General features: G+C 45.9%; 1 protein-coding gene across 16 annotated transcripts in view; it reads left to right on the plus strand.

Annotated features, from left to right (window-relative positions):
- LOC121590377 (uncharacterized protein CG43867) overlaps positions 1–23,279 on the plus strand; it is a 178,143-nt gene that overhangs the window by 150,108 nt on the left and 4,756 nt on the right. For 6 of the 16 annotated variants that reach the window (XM_041909999.1, XM_041910005.1, XM_041910006.1 and 3 more), the window contains 9 exons: positions 16,382–17,605; positions 17,674–17,926; positions 18,612–19,201; positions 19,274–19,417; positions 19,493–19,637; positions 19,712–19,824; positions 19,899–20,108; positions 22,101–22,196; positions 23,165–23,277. In XM_041909999.1, the coding sequence (XP_041765933.1) occupies positions 16,382–17,605; positions 17,674–17,926; positions 18,612–19,201; positions 19,274–19,417; positions 19,493–19,637; positions 19,712–19,824; positions 19,899–20,108; positions 22,101–22,196; positions 23,165–23,277 (2,888 nt within the window). Of the gene's footprint in view, positions 1–3,913; positions 4,244–6,453; positions 6,987–16,381; positions 17,606–17,673; positions 17,927–18,611; positions 19,202–19,273; positions 19,418–19,492; positions 19,638–19,711; positions 19,825–19,898; positions 20,109–22,100; positions 22,197–23,164; positions 23,278–23,279 lie in introns of those variants that run through there. The other 10 variants (XM_041910011.1, XM_041910009.1, XM_041910007.1 and 7 more) reach the window with 10 other exon arrangements.

Raw genomic sequence — 23,279 nt, forward strand, 5'->3', positions numbered from 1 at the left:
ACTGTAATATGCTGTCATACTGCTTCCCAAAGGACCGAAACACCTCTCAGAAGAGAACGGCCATTGACTGATAAAAGCAAGCAGTAGCTCGGCCTCCGACCGGGATGAGTTGACTGCTACCCCCATTGGCCCACAGTTTTATGAGTCCATGTCCTCGACGGTGGTGATTTTACCTCCCCCCAAAACTGGTGTGGCCATTCTAGCATGGGATTGCCAGCATGGAACTGGAGATACATATATCGTATCTTCTTTCCTCCTGCAAGGATGTAAAACCTTCCAAGTGGCTTATCTTTTCGGCTTACTTACTTTTATTCTCTCTCTGTGTGTGTGTGTGTGTGTGTGTGTGTGTGTGTGTGTGTGTGTGTGTGTGTGTGTGTGTGTGTGTTTGTGTCTCTGTGTGTTTTTGTGTCTTTCTATGAAGTGGATTTTATTCCATTTTGTCCTTTTTTTGTCCTTCGTGCGACTATCGTTCCAGCGTGTATTGGATTAGGAGTAAAGGTTCAAACCCGTTCCTAGTGCTTTGGTTCGTACGTACGGCTACGGGGTCCCTTAGTATTGTAATCCTTTTCCAAGCAAAAAAAAGGCGGGGGGGGGGGAGAAATATCTTAAACCTCAACACCAGAATACACACACACACACACACACACACACACACACACACACACACACAAGAAGCGGCGCTTCGCGTACTTCAATTATGCAGCATCGCCACAAACAATACCTGCCATCGCTATTAGCGCTGCTATTTGGAGGCCCCGTAATTAGTGACACATAAATTATTCTCACATGCAATGCGCCCTTGCCCGTCGCACCCGGTTCCGCCGTTTTGTTCGCCGTACTGTGTACTGCAGACGAGATGAGGAAGTGTTGTTCCGTGCTTTTAACTTTAGCCGTGCTCGAATAGGCAAATAGTGGCGAACAGAATAGGCTCTAGTCCGCGGGGAGACAACACCCCCCCCCCCCCCCCCCCTCCTAATGGTAGGGATGTGTTGTGTAATGTTAAATTTTGCTGCACACTTTGGTGCCCATTAGTGGGGTTAGTGGTGGGCTCACCTTAGTATCACGATAGGATAATATTTGGAACCTTTTTCCTATATGCACCTTACCTTTGTAGAGACATATCTAGATTGATTTTGTGAGATTTTCTAAACGATAGAATGAATTGCTTTATTTTTTACAATATAATTCTCTCAAAATGAAAACTTTTATGCTACTTTTTTTCTAATCAGTGCTGTATTATCTTTTTTATGGTGATAAAACCACAACCCCCTAAAGCTAAAGAAAAGACAAGACGGCGGTGCTAAACGGAATACAAATGTATTTTTCGTATGCAAATTTGAAAAATTTGAATTTTTCAAAGTGTGGATCAAGCTCCAAAAAGATACACACACCGGTAGCCGGTTTAGTTAAGTGCAATTCAATTTGTAAGCTATTTTATTAGTAGCGGCAATTTCGTAAGCGAAACTGTGTTTTGCTACGTAGTCGCCAGACTGCTTGTTTCGTTTCCTTTCTATTTCTATTTTAATTTTGTTTTTCATACTTCTCCTGTCGCAACGCACCGAGTATTCAAATACGTTTCCAGTCGTTCATAAACTTTAATTTATTGCCAGTGGAATTATGAGCAAAGCGTGCAGCATGCGAACGTGTGTTCCCGTTTTTTTTTTTTGCAAAGGCACTTCATCAGTGCACCGTCGTTATTCGTATCGCGGTTCGTCTGTTTCTACTGCGCGCACCAAGATACAAACGACCTTTTTAAAACTTGCTTTTTTCGCTTCAAAAACACAAAAAGACATCTCAGCAGTAGTAGTAGTAGGTAGTGGTGGTTGTGGTGGTAGCCAACCAAGTACCTAGAGCCCTGCATCCACTACACCCTTCGAATGCAACGTGCACTAGCAAGCACCCAACACCCTTCGCACAGCATATCGCCAGCCTGCCTCTGTTGCTCTGCTGCTGCTGCTGCGATTGAGTCGAGACGAGGAAGGAGATTTGATTATGACAAACAGCTCTAGCTTTTCTTCGCCTCATGCCGCCGGCCATGTATTCCCTTTGGTAGAATGTGCCGTTTCGTTTATGGGTCGTGTTCGTTTGCATCCTGTGCTGGAGAGGTTATAGCTTTGCATGCTGCAACTGTGCAGTTGGGGACATCCAAGGGGGGATTTGACTGCAACGATGACATAAAAGCGAATCATGCAGTCCAAAATTGCACCGAAGGGATTTGATATCCTTGCGGATATGCACGATGGAACGCCAAGCACGTGATTCAAAGTTCGGGCACAGGCGCTGCGCGTTCGCTGCACCAGTTTGGAAGGAAATTCCAACGGCGCCCAAGCAGTACACAGTATTGAATTCCGATAGGTTTTTTTGTTGTTGTTACCGAGTAGTAATTTAGGACCTGCAACACCGTCGATCGCTAATTGGATTGGGCAACGGCGCAATACAGCAAACCGATAGTTTACTTTCACACCTTTAAAGCCTTTACTAAAGCGAACCTCTTTTTTCTTTTCGTTTCAGGTAAGAAACATCGATTGGTGATGGTGAGAATGAATAAATATATATATATTTTAAATGAACAAATGATTCACGGAAACAGATTGTTGGTTTATTGGGAGCATAATTATAGGGCTGCTGGCTTCACCAAGCATAATTATCCAGCACTAATTGCACACTATCATATTCCTGTTACTGTGGTTATAAGTGGCCCGTACTCTCTGCCGGCCATTCGTTCAGGATTTTCTGATTTATGTTGGTGAAAAGGCAACATTATGCTGTGGTTGGAAAGGGGCTCTGCCTCCCTTTACCTCGTACTTAATTAATTTAAGCATGTTTACTGACAACCTTCAGTTCAGCTTTGCCACTATGGCTCTCCGATACGCAGTGGTAATTAAAAATGGGAAACATAATCTTTCATTACTTTCATTACATCCAACATCTATCCTTTTCAAACATTAATTGACTCATTTTCATAAACATTCACCGCCCAAAAAAAAGCCTATATTTCTCAAAGCGTTCGCAAAAGATTTTCAATTCAACGGGAACCACTTCCCCAAACATACCCGCGTCCCGTAAAAACCCTCAGCCCCGCCCCACACCCTCAGCATGCAAGCACACACTAAAGCACGAAATCGTAATCCATTTCGGATTAGCTGCTGCCACTTCACTTGACAACCTCAAAGGCTTAACCACCGCCGACTTTTGGGGCATCAAAACGGCAAAAGCATGATGAACAAAGCATCTCCCAAACATACACACATTCTGCTCCGGCTCATTGGCCGGCACCACGGTCCTTCGTGGGTGTGTGTGTGTGGGAGGTTAAGTAGCAGCGGCCGTTATTAATGCATTTCGTTCATAATAATGGGCATCTCTGTTTCCTCACTTTCGGAACAATCGGAGCAATGGAGCCGCGCAGTGGGTCGAGTGGTCGGTCGGAATTGTGAAATGCCGTTTTAGAACGTTCTTTTTCTTCGACCGTTTGGCTCGAACGTACACAGCCGTTGAGAATGGTGCAATCAAACATTTGGAATAAATACGCACAACTGTTTATGTTGCACAATTCTCCAAAGGAAATTAATGAATAAATTTTAGTCGCACAAAACATAAACAAATATTTAAATATGATTTTACTATATTCTAACCAAAATTGCACAACATATTATTTATTATAAAGTTCCTTTTAAAAAAACCCAACTTATTCTCCATACTTACGACTTTTGCGTACAACTGCTCTCTCGCTTACGCCTCACGGCTTGCCAGTGTTCCTTCTCTCACTCTCCCGATTGGCAGCGTTTCTCAGAGAACACACGCAACCGCGGTTGCTATATGCTTAGAGCCGTACGGCGTGAGCATGGCATACTTTGCTTGCCCGCGAGCGAGCGAGCGACCAAGCGCGAAAGCATAACTTCTCTTATGCTGTGTGACAAAATCATTTCTCTCGTACCGTTCAGCCCGTGCGGATGTGCGTCGAACGGCACCCGGTTTACGTTCGTGTGGAGTGTTGTGAATGGTTTTGTGATTTGGCCCTACAAAAGTGTGATTAGCCACACACCGATCTTAAAAATCCTGAAGTGTTGATTTCGAATTAAATTTTGCCGAGATTGTCGTGCAGAGAAATGCATTCTCTCGTGTGTGCAGCTTTGTGCAGCGCACTGAGGGAGAAATTCGTTGCGGCGATGTGGTGTGGCGTGAAAGTGGCAAGCAGTTTGTGAAGCATACTTAACGGAAGTGTACTTCGCCGTGAGATCATGTGGTCAGTGAAAATGTTATAAAACCGTTTAAATTTCCTGCCATTAAAACTGCAACACCGAACAAAGAAAGCAGTTCTCTATTAGATAGAGCGTTTATGGCTTTGGTTCTCTATATATCGTTAGTGCTAGCGACACGTGTTTTCACGCCCTTCGTCAAACCCCTCCTCCCACCAGCACTAAATTGTGCTTCGATTGCTAATGAAGGAAAAGCGGTCCCGGCTCCGGAACACGCCTCGAAACCTCGGAAACGAACGAACGAACGAATCCGAAATTAATTGATCTCCGTCTGCTTCCGCGCTTCCGTTTCGAATCTTGAATTTAACCATCGTATGTGTATATATGTGTGTGTGTGTGTGTGTGTGTGTGTGTGTGTGTGTGTGTGTAATCGTGTGAATCATTTCCTTCGATCGTGCGTGCGTGCGTGCGTTCATTTCTTTTCGGTTGGTTGCGTACGTGAGTCCGTGCTGATTCGAACCAATTCTACCGTGCGTGCTTTACACCCGAATTGGGGAAAAACGGAACCGGACGAAGAAGGAAAAAAAAAACAAAAATCAAAACGAAAAATATTACACTTTCATAGTTCTTTGTGTGTGTGTGTGTGTTTGTGTGCTGCACACAGCTTGCTGGGCTCGATTTAACGATAGATTTATGCTGATTTCGATCATTGTTTCATAGTTTTGGGCGAATAATTTTAATCCGCCACAATCGCAAGCGCTGCGGTAAGGTCGCAAAAACTCCCAGTGCTCCGTTCGCTTCAACCAACCACCCTTTGGCACGTAATACTCTCGTTGCCGTTGTCGTCAATTATGTTTCTTTGCCAAGTTTTTGTGTTTTCTTTCTGTGCGTTTCATAATTTGTGAAAAGCGAACAATCACGCAACCTTTTGTTTCTGTCTATTTGCCGTCCCAACGAAGACGCATGGAGCGGGTTTTACCAGAATAAAATAATGAATTTGCTGTGGCCATAGTCTCTGGGCCAATCTTTTTTTTTTTTCTTGCGCACCGTCAGCTACAATCCAAAAAGGTTACTTAAATGATCGTAAAATGAAAAGCCTAACCATGCATGATTTTTCAGGCAAATAATAGCACAAAATAAGAACTAAAACCAACAAAGAACATTGAAACGAATGCAACGCACAAATATCCATCCACGCCACCCTTTTTTCTCTACTTGCGTACGGTTCTTTGTCACTTGCGCAAAACCCAAAACCGCCGGCACCACCACCACTGCGCGTCGCCGTACGCAAGCCGCCGGACGCGCGAGCATAGTTCTTGCGTTCCGTTCGGTAGGCGCAAAAAGGAACACCTTCCTCTCTCTCTCTCTCTCTCTCTCTCTCTCGGATGCGTAACCGCACGCGCTGTGAAGAAAGTGCGAAAGAGCGAGATAGCGAAGGAAGCTGAAAATATGCATCAAAACCATAACCGACGGGCGCGACATTATGTTGCCGTATGTCGGGTGTTCTCGACACCCTTACCCGAGGGGATCCGTCCAGTGTCTCACCCTCAACGGAAGAGTGTTGTGTGAAGCAACAACAACAAAAAAAGAAAGGGCGAAGACAATGAACCAGCTGACGCGCACCCGCGTCGCTACCGCACTTACGCAAAACGGTCGTCTGTGGATTTAGTTGAGCTTCGTTTTAGCAAAAGATTATTTTCCTATAAATTCTACCTCCAATAAAACAATGCAGAAACACACTCACACACACACACACACACACATGCTACATTGCTTGAGCTGCCGGTTTTGCACCAATCCTTTCAAGTGATTATTCGATCCTTTTTCCCCCTTAACGGTTGTGCGTACCTATAAAGGTTCGTTTCATCCCCTAGCGCACACGTTGCAAAGGGGGTTCGTTTCTCGGTGCATTTAATACGTGCGTGTGCGTGTGTGTGCGTTACCCTGGCAACAACGGTAAAGGATGTTAGTTTTTATGTATGTGTGTGAGTGTATTGCGATCAAAATTACCCGTGTGTTGGTGCGATCAAGCAAGATTCTAGTTCGAAACAGAGACGCGAGCAAGCAGACAGTGCGGCGAACGCACTTTATTTTCCAAAATAGAGTTTTTCCTTGCTTTGCGTCGACGGAAATAGAGGGGGACAAAGTCTTTTCCCTTCTTACCGTCAAATATTTGCACAGTTTTACTTACACCTCAATGAATGTTGTGCGTCTGTCTGTGGGCAGTAAAAGGATGAAAACTGCTCTTATAATTCAGTGTTCAGTTTTTTTTTGTTTGCTATAAAAGTTCGGCTACATAGTGCATTCAGATGAAGCCCGAAACAAAGCTTGCTGGTTCATTAATGATAAATACAAAAATGTGTGTTAATCAGTGTGACATTCAGTGCTTATTTTTAATTAAACGAATGTGAACAACATAAAAAGGTGCTTCTATACAAGTGAGATTTAAGTGAGAAAGGTCCCAAACCCCCCCCCCCCCCCCATACAAAAAGCACGTGACATCCTTTCCGGTTAGTGGATCCGCATCCGGCTATTTCTAAAGCAGCCAACCAAAGAAAGGGAAAGGACGTAACAACAACAAAAAACACAGGATATGCTGGTGGCACCTTAGAAAACTGATATCCCACAGAGAGCCGAGGAAAACAATAAACTGTGAAGTAAAACAGCACACCCAACCCGATCATCGAACCCGCGCGCCATCATCATCTTCGCCAGCGTTGCAATAATGGGCCGCCTGCCAGCGGCAACTGGGCCGCGCGATGGCGCTCCACGACAAAATGCTTCCCTTGTGTACGTATATTGATTTGTAACTTACTGCTGCTGTTCCGTGGCACGCGTGTACATATTTCTTCCACCGTTCGCTTAACGAAACTCGACAACGTGTAATGGCGCGGCGCGGCACACGTCAATCAGTGGCAAGCGAACCAGCCCAGCGCACCCATGTTTTGGGGGCGGCGTTGCGTTGCCGCTTTCTTTCGCCATGTGACCAAAAACACCCACCAGAGAAAGAGTGAAGTAGTCAATGAAGGGTCCATCCAAACCCGAAGAGCTGTAACAAATCGATTCCCTCGCGGCAGACGGGGAAAAAGGCGTGGACAATTTGGCTGGAGATTGACTTTTTTTTTCAAAAGGAGGGGGGAGCTTTCATAATCTTTACACAATACAGCTTTTCTGAAGGGTAATTTAGAACAATGCCGCACCACCGAACCGAACCTGGGCTGGGTGTGGACATTTATGTCGGCGCTGATTTATGCGCCACTGAAACATTCATTGGGGAGGTACTTAGGGGGGGGGGGGTTTCATCTTTTTACTACCAACTTTCTGCGCCTCTTTTCGAATTCGATTAGGAGATTTATTAGGAATCAAGAATAGTAAAGCAATTGCAAATTATCGTACACCCCAGATGCATATTTGGTACAATTACCACAGCACAGCAAAGTATGTTTGTGCAATAAAATCCTTCGTTTTCTTCCTTTATGCCGCAACGCACATTCTACCAAGTACAAACGGCTACGTTCGGCTCTCGCTACTTAAGAACGTAAAAAACATACACATAAAATGTCCATAATTGATTGCGGCCAGAAGACTATTAAACCTCTTTCTGGGCCAACGCAAACCCAGCGTGTGAGAGAAAGCAACCAACATGATGAAAGGAAAAGTAATCATAAATAAACATTCCCATCGATCGTGAAAAAAAATCAAATCTGAATCCGTTTTGTCCGCCTAATAGCAAATTACAATTGTGATTTGTGTGTGTTTGTGTTTGTGCAGTACAAGTCGTCACTCACTTCTCACTGCGATGAACACGATACGCAGCAGCAGCAGCAGCGCACCGACGATTGTGCTGCAGCACGCAACGCCCCAGGCCCGTTTGGTTGCCGCGTCTCTGTTGTTGATTCGTTTGCAAATCAATAAATAATCAATTTCGCCCTATTCTTGGGTCGCTGGCTGACTGAAAAAATGACATTTACCACACGAGCCTTATACGAAAGGAGTAAATGCTTCTTTAATGTTCCCTTTTCGGGCGGAGGAAAGTGAAGCAAAGTAATATTCGAATTATAGGCCAGCAAAAGAATGTGCACCAAGTACCATACTTTTAACGATCCATCGATCGATCGATCGTTTTTTCGATGCAAATCTGTCTGAGTAATAAAAATAAGTAGCGCGCACGGTTTGAAAAAAAAACTGAAAATGTGGTATTTGCCCGTACGTTGGAAGCAGTGTTAAAATGAGCAGCGTACAGACAGAAAAAATGGCAATTTAAAAACAATCAGCTGCCACCGCTACCACCAGTCCTGTCTGTTTGGGGGAAGAGCACATTATTTCCCACATAGAACCCCTAGCCCGACGGCCCTTGCATTCCAAAAAAACCCATTCCAAACACGGGGCAGCACGTTCCATCAGTGCAAATGGAGTGTGTTTTCAGTCGGCGCGAAAAGCGCAAAAAAAGGGAAATTTTCACAATACAGAGCTGCTCGCAAACGAGGAAACCCATCCGATTTGTGTACATTTTCAATCTGCTGCGAGAGATTTCAATTACAACACAGCAGCCCCAAAAACGCGCGCTCTCCATCCGGTGGTGCACCCTTGCCGCTGCACCTGCAGAAGAGAGCGCACCCGAGCGAAGGAAATGGAGCAATTTGGGAAAACATATTTTTAGACTCGAATGCACTCCCCCTCCCCCCTTTTTCCCCTCTCAGTAAACACGGCACAGCACCAGCACCGTGTAAAACCCGGACCCAAACCGACGGTGGACGACGGTGTGGGTTCGTCCGGGAAAGTGTGCCATTATTTTGCACAACTGGCCTGACAACAGCAAGTGTGTAAGCCCACTTCTTAGTGTAGTTTGCTTCAGTGTCTTGTGTGTTGAGCCTGTGTGTTACTTACATACATACAAAACCACCACCCCCGTGACAGGAATAAGGAAAGGAAATACACATTATTCCACATTGTAATGTCGCCACCCAGGGCGAGAGGGAGATATTAATGAAAAAAAGGGCAGCACACAATCCAGCACAGCATTAACACAACACGAAGCACAAACTTTGACCATTATCGGGCCAAAACTACACCATTTTCGCTCCACCATTAGGTTTTGCATTTCGCGTAGAATTGTTTTCACCCTTTATCCCTTTTGGGCAAACCACTGGCGCCACTGGAATGGTACGCTAACGGCCCCTTGCTCTCCATCGATCGGCGGGCGACGTCTTGGAACCATCAGCAGGCTGTCATCCTGCCTAGGTTTGTGATCACCATAGGGGGGGGGGGGGAGGTCGTTCTCTATAACGCTCGTTTATGGTCGTTTTTTTCCTATGCTCCTTCCACTGCCATTTCTACTGCCCCCAAGCGTGATCTTTCACTGCTTTTCCCTTTCCAACTGATTCTGATTTCTTTGTGACGACTGTAAGAAGGGTTGAGAATGGCTCCTAAGCAGAATGTGTCTCAGCTCGGTATGTCTGTAGCAATGGAGAAGAAAAGAACAGCAGCAAAAAAAGAAGGAAATGAAATTGAACACGACGACGACTGGTAGTGGTGGTACTAAAACAACGATCAAAGTGCAACGCCAACCGGGCCAAGTGTGAAAAAAAAGCGTGCTGAGAGAGTATGAGCAAGTGAGAAGAAGCAGTTCCATTTGCGGAAATAGATTGCCAACTTTTCACCGCGGTGGCAAGTGGAAAGCGGAACCCACTCATCTGCCCTCCTCCTCCTTCGTAAGAACTAAACTTGTGAAAGATTTAATTGAAATCCGAGCGACAGATTCACGGCGGCTGGTTGTTATGCGTTCTGCAGTCGTTAACCGTGTCGCTTGTCGCGTGCGTCAAGTGCACAAATATAGCCGAGGGGGAGAGGCAGATTCTTGGGAAACAAAGAACTATCTTAAAGAGCGTCTATATCTTTTCCGCCTTTCACTATAGTTTTTTTTTTGTTTTATAGTCGAACAAGCAGCTGCAAATGTGTTTTTAAAAATAATAACCTTTGTATTAAAAGTTTACCCCGTTATTTGAACCCAGAACTGTCGGATTAACGAACGAAGTGGAGAATTTCCGTTCCCAGAAATGCTAATTACTTCCAGTGTCTTCACTTCACTGCTTCACTGCTCTTAGCGTGAACTTGTAACTGAAGCTGAAGCACGGTAAAGTAGTCCGTCTCGCCAATCCCTCCACCTTGAGCCATCGTCTGCAAGGGGGAAGAAATATTCGCCCGTGCAAAAGTTACCGATGAAGCCCTATGCATGATTGAGTGGGAAAAGTTGAAAATTGATCCTGCACTAGCTCCTCAACGTCATCTTCAACGGCTCATCAGTCGGCCGATGGTTGTCGGCGCACAGAGCCGCATGTGCACATGCAAATGTACAGCGAGTGGATAGTTCCCAGCAAACAGCTTTACTTCTCGATGTACGAAAAGTTTGTAAACCTGGCAAAGAAGCACACTAACACAATCTATCGTAGTTTGAAACAGATTGCTTGTATGAAAAGGAATTGCAAAGATGCAACCAACGCTACCTATCAGCGATCTTCCATTTCCAATTTACAGGGTTTTCCAGGGGTTGTCATAGTTGTGGAACACTTTCTTCACTCTTTCTTATTGGGAAGTGGATTTTATATGGTGTCAATTGGACTCTATGGCAGTCATAACGTGAAAACGGGATTCTAATTTGATTCCATATAAGCCTATCCAAAAAGAGTTCTAATTCCCAATTGACATTTTCGAGCACGAATAATCGGGAATTCGAACAAGTTCTCTTAAACTGGAGCCTTACCCAATTGACATTTTCGAGCACGAATAATCGGGAATTCGAGCAAATTCCCTTAAACTGCACCAGTTTAAGGGAATTTAGAAAAAGTCTTTTAAAATCAACTGTGATGCGGCTTTTTCGTTACTTTCTTCTAGATTCTATCGGAAATGATGTTTTCTATCGTTGTAGAAGTTCATGAGCCGGTCTCATGGTACAGTCGTCAACTCGTACGACTTAATAACATGCCCGTCATGGGTTCAAGCCCCAAATAGACCGTGCCGCCATACGTAGGACTGACTATCCTGCTATGGGGGGAAATCAATAAGTCACTGAAAGCCAACCCCACAAGTGGGTTGGTAGGCCTTGACCGGCATCGGTTGTTGAGCCAAAGAAAAAAAAAAAAAAAAAAGAAGTTCATGAAGCCGTTTTATACTTAAATAATATCAATTGTTTATAAAATAACGTCACACAAAATTTGATTTTGTTTTTCATAAATAATCAAATCTACGAATGTAAAATGAGCTCGACGGCAGAGTCCATCGATAGAAGAAAGTCTTATTTACCAACACACCAAATTTTGGCGCTTTCAACACACTTGATTACACACAAATCAATAATTTCAGATGTATCGAGTACTAATCGAGCAGATATGGAAAACAATATCCAGCAAATGTCACTTGGGCCATCATGTAAAGTTCACTTACCATAACAAAAGAGTGTCAAGCAAGTGTTCCCCAACTATGTGTCCCACCCCCCCTCTGAAAACCCCTGTATCGTGCAGATTCAAAACTCTTCTCACGATACCACTTTAATTCACTGCCATATGTGTGCAATGGCGTTGACAATTTTAACTTATCTCTCGACGCTTCGATGCTTGCCGTTCGCAGTGTGATAAAACTCCTATCCGGTACGGCGCCTCAATCATGGAATAGAATTACCCCATAAACCTGAACCTGGATGGATTTGAGCATACGCTCTTTCCACCTTCGTGCTAGTAAATGCAGCAGCAATGCAGCATGTGCATGTGCTGCAGCACATTTCCGACCCGGTTGTGTTTCCGGTTGGATTACTACAGTTCTTCCGCTTCGCGTACGTATCCTGGTATTGTGGAGTAACACCTTCATACGACGCGATCAAAACCGCACCAAGCTAGGAAAATGGATGGTTGTATTTTCGCCTTGCATGGTTTACATTGCCGCAGAGCTGCACAGAAAAGGGCAACACACCCATCGGATGGTGGGTTTTTGTTGCCTATGGGATGCGATCCTTTCTGTTTAGAGTGCGATCCCGTCGCTGCAGGGCGTGAACGATGCGCCTTTACACTGTGCCCCTTGCCACGTGGACAGGATTTAATCAGTTGCAGTAAGGCAACCACGCCAAGTCGATGTTACTATCCGCTGCCAGACAGGGAAGCGTGTATCGCCGCGTACAGTGAACGCATTTGCAATAAATTATCTAAACCCTGTAGCACTGCTACCACCAGTGGACCGAAAGTGGGTCTGCAACTCGTTCGCTTTGCCACCCTGCCATGCTGCAGCGTACTGGGTGGGTTCAGCTCAGCTCTTTGTCCATAATCTTGAGCCAGTCATTGTCGAACTTCTTCGAACGGGTGGAAAAGTTTAGCTATCTGCTAGAGGCACACCCAACTCGAGCACACCCCTCCGATGGTGGATGCACCGATGCAATTATCGTAAATTTTAACTTCAACGCAAAAACAATGTACATGTATATAGATACATGAGAAGAGGGTGATGGTACCCAAGCGATACTAGACTACACGACCTTAACAGGTTTTTGGGTGCGGAGAGTTTAAGTTTTCGTAGTTTCAGCTTGGAACTCTCGGAAGCACTAACACTGAACAGAAAACAGTATATTACATATAACAGTGAGCAGCAACATCAACTTTCGGTAAGAAAATGTTCGTGTGGAGAGGGGGGCGAAGGGGGGGGGGGGTCGTGACCCCAGTAGAGAAAGTAACAAATGTGTTCGCCTCAAAACTCATTCATTTTAAGGCGTAGAGCAGCGCGCCCGAAAGGTAGGCACACCGCATCGCACAAGCACACTAACGCGGCAGCTCGGTAACAAGGTGGCGCGTTTGTACGCGTTATGGCACGCGATAGCGTGTGCCAATTTTGTGTGCCAAAACTCCCGATACCTCTCCACCCTTGCCCTCTTGCTGTCCCTCCAGTACCTTCACGCTCAACCTGTTGTCGTCGGTGGTTGAGGGGGTTGCTGCCGGTATCACGTAAATCAGGTTGATTAATTCAACAACTCTTCCGTTTATGACGTTCGCCATCGTTTCTGCTTGTGTAGCCATCCCCACCTTACAATACATCCTTACAATAAGCTGACGGTGAGTTGATTACAAGTGGGGGTTTTTTAGGAATTCCCATTCTCCCTCCCATCCGTTGTAGAGTACCACAAGTGTACGAATATTTATTAACTCCGATAAAGAAAAGGATCACACAACGTTGGCACCTTTTTCTGCCCTCTCCCCTATAATCTCTTTGGATCAATTTGCTGGATTGCTGTTTGCATAAACAGTGAGCTCCACCTTGAACAAACAAAGGATAATAAGTCCTTTTCTCTCGTGTTTTCCTTCCCACCGCGGTGTTGGCCATATATTTCACTACACAGCGGGTGCTGTAAAGACGAATTTGATCCGAATTGGAATGGAAGATGAACAGACACAGATGCACATCGGGTGCCGCTCTCCTTTTTGCTTTGCGTGATGGATAGTCTGACTCATCCTCGAGCCGATCCGTTGCTGTGCTAGCAAAGACTCCTTCAATAGGAATCAGTACACGTTCGTTCATTCAACTTCAGCTTAGAGGAAAAACCCATTGCCGGGGGCAGGTCATTGTGATTTCCCGCGTCACAATACGGTATTGTACTAGCTTCTGCCCTTCATGCGCGTTTGCTCTAGTGCCCACGGGGTCAACAAACCTTTCACCGCCCTAACATTCCGAACTCCAACATCCCGACTCTCTGTGTGGCTGTGGCAAGCAAACAGCAAAATTCAATCACATCCCTTGCGTGGTATTTCCGTGGGCCAGGGCGAGATATTTCAATCCACACCGACAGACGGCAATGATGGCGGTTGTTGGAACAGTTGACGGACGGTTGACTTTGGCTAGCAAATTTGCAATATTTCATCCCAGAGGCACTCATCTCCTCATCTTCCCAACTGAACAAAGGGGGTGGTTTTCCCTCTAAAGAATAACACCACCATCCATCAAAGAAGTTTTGCATCACCACGATGATGATGGCAGAGGTAACAACCGAAACATAAGAATCCTTTTTTCACGTAGCAACCACGTGCTGGTTTGGGCTGCAGTTTAAAAAACTAAATTCTTGCGCATTGCTGCCTCCTTGCTATTGCGTACTTGTTCCTCTTTTTCCCATGAAATGTCACTTTTTGGCTAGGATTAAGTTTTCCAACCGGAGTGTATATGTCTGCCTGCTGCATGCGGTGCCGCAGTAGCAGGGTTCATTTTACGAAACAGAAATGTCATTGTCACACACCATGTCATGAGGTATACACACACACACACACCTCGGAAAAGAGTTGACCACATAGCGCAAAAGTTCGCAAACCGGCACGGAAACGAACCAAATGCCAACGAAAAGAACAACAAGGAAGAATGCTGTAACAAATTGCAGCATTGTAACGCGTAATGGATATTTCTTGTTTCGTGGTTTGGTCGTTCTATGGTTTCCATTTTCCGTGAAATGGGGCAACACTTGCGAAAAGCACGAACTGCAACATTAGAGAGTGTTTCGATTTTTCCAAGGATTTTTGTCGAATTGGGTTTTCCCTGCCTGTCTAACTCCTGCATTTTACCTCCGAAACATCAACACTTTAATTAGTGGTTTCATGTAAAACTCTGTACCGACCGCACCACATCACAGATGGAAGTCACAATCAAGTCGTACTTCCCTGCTTCGACCACACACACTTATTGCAACTCATCCAAGCGACCAGCAGCAGTGAGACAGCGCATTCCGTTCGGTGCTGGTCAACGCTACAATGTCATCGCCTTGCAGCACCGTCTATCTACCCAAAGGACACTATCCCAATGGGAGGTTTTTGGTGCTGTGCATTGAAATGGAACTCTGTCTAGCATATCGGGAGTGGAGATAGTCATGCTTCACTGACACCATCCCGTACGCACAAGCCTACCAGCGTCAACCGCCACGGTACGATGGTTCATTGTCCTTTCTTGGGGAGGAAGGTGCGTCGTGGCGCTTCAGCCAGCTTCCATCAGCCGGCGTCTCTAATGAATAGCATCCCAGGGGGGAAAATGTATCAATTTGCTGGTTGTTTTTTTTTTGTTCTCCTATTTATTAAAAAACCTCTTCAAAGCTGGTTCTCATTTTTCATCTCCCTTTTTCATTGATTAAAGTCTGTTGTTTTACGCTTTGTTCTCTAGCGCGTCTGGCACGTTTTCTTTCCATGGCAACGGGGCCAACCACATTGCGACTGTTTAATATAGAAATTAATTCAACAAGCATGCTTTGACTCTTTACCCTTCCAAACAAACAACACACTCTTCAACTGAAACCGTTTTGAATGATCGGCCAAATATGAAGTGCGCAAATAAAATACGCCCTAACACACGCTCGTTGAAAACCGGGCGTAACTAACCAAAGGCAACTGAATCTTGATAATGAAATGTCTTGAAAATTGTGTCCCGATTTGTCATCGTCCCTGTCAGAGATGGCATGCAGGACGACGACCAGATGATGGTCGGCACGTGGCGCGGCACGTGACCCTACGGCGAGATCAAATGAAACGAGCTCAAGCATGCGAACGCTATTTCCTCTGTGTCTCCCCGTGTCGCCAAACTAATTGACGGCCAAAACGCTTTCAACCACAAACTTTTACACTTTTTTGTTCATCCAGCATCATCTGCACGGAATGTGCGTCTGGGTCTGGGTGTTTTGTGTATTCTTTGTATCTCTAATCCGTTTTTCATCGGCTTCCAATCGTGGTACCGAGGTATCAACAGCAGTAGCTGCATGAGTTTAGCAATGACTTCTTTTGAGAGCTGTTTGGCATCGTTTGCAAGATTACATCTTGTTTTATCCCGGCGCTGGTCTTATCCTTTCCGTAGGGTATTTACTTTTTTAGACGTCCTGCTATCTATCTACACAGCGCCGCGGGAGGACAATGACTGTTTGTTGCTTGCCAGGTTGGAACATGCTCTACAGCTGGCTGTTGGGCAAAAGCAGTGCAAAATTCAATTAAACTCTTGGATGGAAACTAGTCTGCCCGGCAGCGTTCCGAGACGAGCTTTAATAATGTCGGTGTGTTGGTGTAAAGATGCTCTCTGTCTTTCTTCGTTCGTTGATTTTTAGCTTAATGTTGCTTCCGACAGCGAGTTTTTCTATTTAAATTAAGCTAACAATGTTTCCCTTTTTTCCCTCTTTGCCTTCCCCACACCAGGTGCGGGCCATGGAGCAACGACTGTGTGACTGGCCCAAGTCACCGAACTTAACCGGGCCGTCACCCTCACCGAGCAGCAATCCGGCCGCAGCAGCAGCAGCAGCAGCAGGAGCGCAGCAAGCGATCGCGGCAGCTGTGGGCACGGGACCGACAGGTACCGAGCAGCCACCGAAGGGTACCGATCCGGTGAAGATCAGTCAGCTCGAGTCGGCCATCGAGGAGCAGAAGCAGCTCCGCTTGCAGGACGCCCGCCAGGTCGGTGCCAAGGCGGCCAAAATCAAGGAGTGGGTCACGAACAAGCTGCGCGAGCTCGAGGAGCAGAACCAGCTGCTGCGCGAGCAGAACATCAAGTGCAACCAGCAGCTCGAGCTGCTGCGCAACCACATTGCGACGCAGAGCACCCGGCACAGCAGCGTCGCGCCGACGCAACCCGTCCGGACGAGCCTGAGCCTGGACGTGCAGGACGTGAAGCGGCGCAGCGGCCGCCGGCGCAGCGAATCGCTAGACCCGCCCGAACACCGGTCCCTGCACGCCGGCAGCTCCGGTTCCGGCTCGCACCATCATCCGCATCACCATCATCACCACCATCACCATCACCATCGGCGCAACCTCTCGATGGAACCGCAGGAACTGGCCCGCGACTTGGCGGCCGCGGTCGATGGGTTGAACCTGCTGCCGCTTAGCCAGCAGCAGCCGCACCAGCTGGCGGCTGCACCGGCCCAGCCCCAAGCGTCGGGCCACGCGGCGCATCAGCATCACCCACAGCCGCATCATCAGCATCCGGCACCGCCACCGCCGGGCATGGGCGCCAGTCCCGGCTCGGACGTGGACGCCGTGCACGACTATGCGGAAATCTATACGCCATCGCGCGAGAAAGCCCCCGCCTGGCTGAAGGGACTGCCGAGCGGTGGCTCGAGCACGACCACGTCCGACTCGGTGGCCGATCTCGGTACGCCAAGGCCGCCGACGCCGCCGCTGCATCGATTCCCCAGCTGGGAGGCGAAGATCTACCAGGTAGCGAACGATGGGCTGGCGGGAGCTGGCAGCAACGGGGCGGCCGGTGATGGGGAGGAAGGTGAGTCGCAAGATCAGGAGTCCGGTTCGGGCATGACGGCCAGTGTCGGGGGCGGTGGTGGTGGCGCCGGCGGCGGCAATTCCCGCTCGCAGACCGTATCCGGCGGCTACTGTGATATCAGCGTACCGGTGTACGCCACCGTCAAGGGGGTAAGTGGAAACGGGAATGGGCAAAGGATATACAGCGGTATAATGCGACGTTTTCCCCCCCTTTTCAGCGTGCGTCACAAATCCGCTCGATGCCGTTTACCGGCGATTCGAGCGACGACAGCAGCGACGGGGAGGACGGCCACGGTGCGATGCTCACCTGTGCCACCTCGACGCACAACTCGCACAACTCCACCAGCACGGACAACACGGAGACGAGCACGTCCGGCAGTGCCTCTAGTCCCTCGAAGAGCCTCAAAACCTCCTCTAGTCTCAGCCCGGCCAAGCGGTCCGGCTCGGAAAGCCCAAAGAACAAAGGCCGTGGTAAGCAGCGTCACGAATTTGTGGTTTTCTATTTCTTGATTTAGTTGTTGCTTTCTTTCTTTTTCTTTTGTATTTCGTTGCTGTCTGTTTTGCTTTTTTTTGCTTTTTTTGCCTTAATTATTACAAACTTTTCTATTGTTTTGATAATTTAAAAGCTGTTTTCTGTGTCTCTTGTTGACTTTTATATGAGTATAAGCATTTTATTATTTTTTATTCACTCTTTACTCAGTTTCACCTATCATTTTTGATAAAAAAAATAGTTTAAATTCTTGTTATATCCTGTTGTTTCACTGCTTCATGATTTAGTGCTTGTAAAATTATAAAATTATAATGTTTGATAAATAGTTGGCAAAATTTCATATCACCTTTTACCATTGTTTGATTAGCTTAAGGTGAACTTTTGTTGTGTAAGAATTAAAATATTGATACTAGATACAACATACATTACAACATATCTTTTATACAAACTCACACTCATACTTACATAAATATTGATGTTCTTCTTCTTTTTTTGCTTTTTGTTTTTTTTTCCTTTACTCCTTTCTGTTTTCGTTTTGTTCTGTGTTTGTTTCGTTTTGTGTTGTCTCAACAACATTCTCACTAACGACACACCACAACCATTACCACACACCATTACCACACACAACACCGGCCACTCCGGCGTCACGCGGCTAACTTTTGACAGCTATTTCCGAACTGTCCTTTGAATCAGGCCTCTCGGACGACTACGCCATCCCGCCGGACGCGGTGTCGACGGTCGATACGACCTGCATGGACGCCTCGATGCCCTCGCTGCTGATGCGCACGTCGTACGCCGACTCGCCGAACAAAAAGATGGAAACGCTCGAGAAGGTGGGCCATCTGGCGAAGCTGGGCGGCAAGCTGAAGACCTGGCGCAAGCGCTGGTTCGTGCTGAAGAACGGCACGCTGACGTACTGGAAGAGCCAGCACGACGTGAACCGGAAACCGCAGGGCCAGATTGCACTGGACGAAGCGTGCCGCATCAATCGGGCGGACGGTGCGTCCACGTTTGAGATTGACACGGGCAAGAAGGTGTACTACCTGACGGCCGACTCGAACGCCACGATGGACGATTGGATACGGGTGCTGCAGAATGTGCAGCGCAGGAACGCCACCAAGCTGCTGCTGAGCCGGGACGACCAGAAACCGACGGTGCAGGGCTGGGTGACGAAGGTGAAGAATGGGCACGCGAAGAAGTGTTGGTGTGTGCTGCTGGGGAAGATGTTCCTGTACTTCAAGGCACCAGGGGAAACGGTAAGATCGTGGTGGTGGGTGAGTCGGTGGGTGGAGTTGAATTTTGTAAACTAATATACGGTGTATGTGCAGAATCCACTCGGCCAAATTAACATGCGCGATGCACGCGTCGAGGAGGTGGAGCATGTGTCCGACTCGGACTCGGAGGAGCGTGAAGATCCCGCACAAAGCCAAGCGCGGCTAACGGTTGCAATCTATCCTCAGCAGCAGGGAGTGGTAAGAAAGCCGCAACTTTTTCGAAATTCACCCGTTCATCCTTACTTACCTTATTCTCTCTCTCTCTCTGCACAGGGCCCAACTTACTTGATACTGCCCGGCAAGCAGGAACGCGACAACTGGCTGTACCATCTAACGGTCGTGTCTGGCGGTGGACCTAACGCCGGCACACAGTACGAGCAGCTAATACAGAAGCTCATGGAAACCGACGGTGATCCAAGTAAGCGAAGGAGATTCGCTCTTTCGGTCGCCACAGCAACGTCACGACTTACCTTTCCGCTTTCTGTATTACAGACTGTGTCCTCTGGAGACATCCGATCCTGCTGCACACGAAGGACAACATCACCTCACCGCTAACCTCACTCCATTCCGAAACGCTTCAAGCGGAAGCGATCAAACTGTTCAAGGTACACAAGGATTGCAGAGTACTACTACTACTACTACTCATACTAAACACACACGTTCACCGTTTGCTTTGCAGAGCTGCCAACTGTTCCTTTCCGTAGCGGTCAATCAGCCCGGCATCGATTACCACGTGGTGCTGGCCCAGAACGCCCTCCAGCAATGCCTGGACATGCCCGAGCTTCAGTCGGAGCTGATCTGCGCACTGATCAAGCAAACGTCCCGCCATACCGGCCAGAAGCTGGGTGTAGGTGTCCAGGTAAACAAGAAACTGGCCAAACCCGCTCGTGTAAGTTTGTCCCGAGGGCGCTTCTATGTGCTTTTTATTACTTCTTCTATCTCTTACCTATCTCTCTCACTATCTACCACTTTACTGTGAACTGGTTTTGTTTTACCTTACGTTTAACTGGTTGATTGTGTTTAGATCTAACACTTAGCTCCCTATGTACGATGGATCGGTTCTTCCTGTTCGCATTCCTGCGGCAACCACCTGTTTCATCGTCTACCCCTGTATTGTTCCTTCATACAGAACCGATCCATCGTTTCCCGGTCACTGCCACGTTCTTCCCTATTTTCTGTACTAATTGGATGTTTTACTTAAAACTATTACGTACGTTCGTTTGTTCGCTAGCGTTAAGAAGAGAAGACTTTCTGCACGAATTTACTTTCACTTTCGAGCTGAAACTAATAGCCAACCCCCTTAGCCTATAGCACAGTAGGCGATTGATCACGATAAGCCGGCAGCTTCGCGTAATCAATCGCGTACAAAACGAATGCATTCGATTTTAGATTCATTTCATACAAAATTCAACCCAACCCTCTCCGAACAATCCACATCCTCCAAGTGATCGTTTTTCGCTGTACAGTGGTTTCATAATTTCAACTGTATAGTAAAACTACTCTACCGTTTAGTTTTTGATTAGACTTTTGGGTTTCCCTTTCATATATATATACGTTATTAGTTATCGTTTCCGCCAACCGCAACTAATCGATCCCTCTAGAACTTTCACCCTCCGAAACGGCCAACAATCGTTACACGAGTGTAGGTTACTTTATAGCGACGGCTAATTAAACGCGCATACCCATCAATTACGTGTTCATATATTTGTTATCACTCCACAATCACCTCATGCTATCACTTCACCAATCACTTCACTGTTTCATGCATGATCGTTTTATGTTAATAGCAAAATCATCACTAGTAGAAACGCTTCCAAAAGGCGTCGTTTTTGTTTACAAGGTTTTTCAGAGCTTCTCATAGCTGTGGGATACTTTCTTGATTCTTTCTTAGCGGAAATTAACTTTATAGGATGGGAATTGGACTCTATGGCACTCTATTCATCCAAAAACAGATGCTTTAAAATCGAATTCCTTTCACAAAAAAATCATTTCCAATAAGAAAGAGTCATGAGAGTATCCCACAAGTATGAGAACCCCTGAAAAACCCCTCATAACGTTCTCGCTCTTCATCTCTTGCTTGATGCTAACGTGTTTTATTTGCGTAAAAATCTGCTTCCCATTTGACCACTTTTTTAGTTCAATGATCACATTCTGCTTAAATAAATTCTGTATCAAACAAGATTCTCTTCTGTTTGCTTGTTACTCTTATATGTTAAGTTTAAGGTGTTATCAAAATTGGTTTAATTATTTTTATTTTTATTTTTATTTTATCAATTGATATTGATACAATCTGACCGCTTTTGTGTAATTTTCGATGGATTTTCCGATCGTAAGCATGTGCAATATATAGACATAGCCATCTTTCGGAACAGAATGCCATTTATAGATGCCCTTTCTCAATGTTCTAGGTGAAAATTAGACATTAGAACACATTTCGTTTAGTTAGTTGAAGTATAGGATGTTAAAACTTCAACATAAAGCATTGTAGATAACTGCTAAAGATCATATTTATACAGGCAGCATAGTTCGAGAGTGCTTGTCATGTGTCATATTCAAACAATTCACCACCTAAATTCAACGCTAGCTGCACTCATTTTTCATCAATCGATAGCAATTGATCCACAACATCCATCTAACCGATCTTTTTTTAATCTCTCTCTCTCTCTCTTTTTTTCTCGTTTTTCTTTTTACCACCCTCACTTGCTTCCCTCGGATTTGCATTTTTTTCTTTTAAACCAACGTTTTTTTTATGCAATTTCACATCCACTCCTCTCTCTCTCTCTCCGTTTCGGAATACCCACCTTTTTTGGTCTTTTTGTTGGATTTTTTCGTTTGTATTCCCTTCTCTCTATCTCTACCGAATTATCTCTAATCTCTGTAGCAACTACTGCTTTGCGCAACCCAGAGTTTGTTCACTTGCGATACGCAGCAGGGCAGCGTTGCCCAAGCGAATGGGAGCTCACCCACTTCCATTCAGGTAGGAAACTGGTTGATTTTTTGCGATTTTGTTTTTGTTTTTGTTTCCTGGTTTCGTTTTTTTCTCTCTCTCTCTTGCATTTTTTTTTATTGTTTTGTGTTGCCTTCTTTTGTGTTTTTTTACTTTTGCTATGCTGAATTCTTTGTGTTCTCGGTTTTTCGGTTATACGAGTTTGTCTCGAGTTTTGTGACGAGTTTTAAATGTCTTTCTTTTATTTTATGCGCTTTTTTACATAGTTTCCTTATTTTGAAAAATATGTTCGAAAACATAAAACACACTTTTTGGTTAAACACATCCACACACAGACCTCACCGGTCCGGACACGAGTTGCTGTATTGTTTGCACCTGCGCTACCCACCCAAGCTTTGCGTAATTTTCCCTTTTTTTGTTGTTTAGGCGGTAGGATTTTATCGCAGACGGTTTTTAGTTTTGTTTTCTACGGCTATCTACGCCTTTGTTTCTATTACACTTTATTGTGTTGGTAAAACAACGCAGAAACAACACAGCATACCCTCCCCAGCATATAAAGTCAGTTGTTGATGAACAAAATTAAGTAGTCTAATTGATAAGTTAACACCATGCTTCCGATTGCAGCCGCTTTAAAATTGTAACCCAACCGTTGGCTATACATTGGATTTTGAAGAAATTACCGTATTTTAACATTTAACACCCGTTTGTGATTGCGTTTCGTGCATCTTTGAACATAAGCTTGCTACCAATAAGCGTACTTAACTTAATCCGTGGTTTACTCTCATTTCCTTTACGCTTTTACAACGTTTAACACAGCAACTTGCCCACTAACACACTGAGTTGGCTTATGGTTTAAGCTTTTACTGATTGATATTTTACGTTAATGGCAGTAGCTTTGGTTTCGTAGTGTTAAGATGTATGATTTAAGCTAGAAGCATAAGTATCATCCTGCCCAGCACGGTTCGCTAAAAACCCCGCTTCCCGCTCTTCAACTGCAGGCTCCCACCGTACCTCCGATCGATTGCAAATCGAATCCACCGAGCTACACCTTCATCCAGGGCTGGCAGCTGTTAGCGTTGGCCGTTTCCCTCTTCGTTCCTAAAAATAGCCGGT

The sequence above is a fragment of the Anopheles merus genome, chromosome 2R, assembly GCF_017562075.2.
Source record: "Anopheles merus strain MAF chromosome 2R, AmerM5.1, whole genome shotgun sequence".
NCBI classification, from domain to species: Eukaryota; Metazoa; Arthropoda; class Insecta; order Diptera; family Culicidae; genus Anopheles; species Anopheles merus.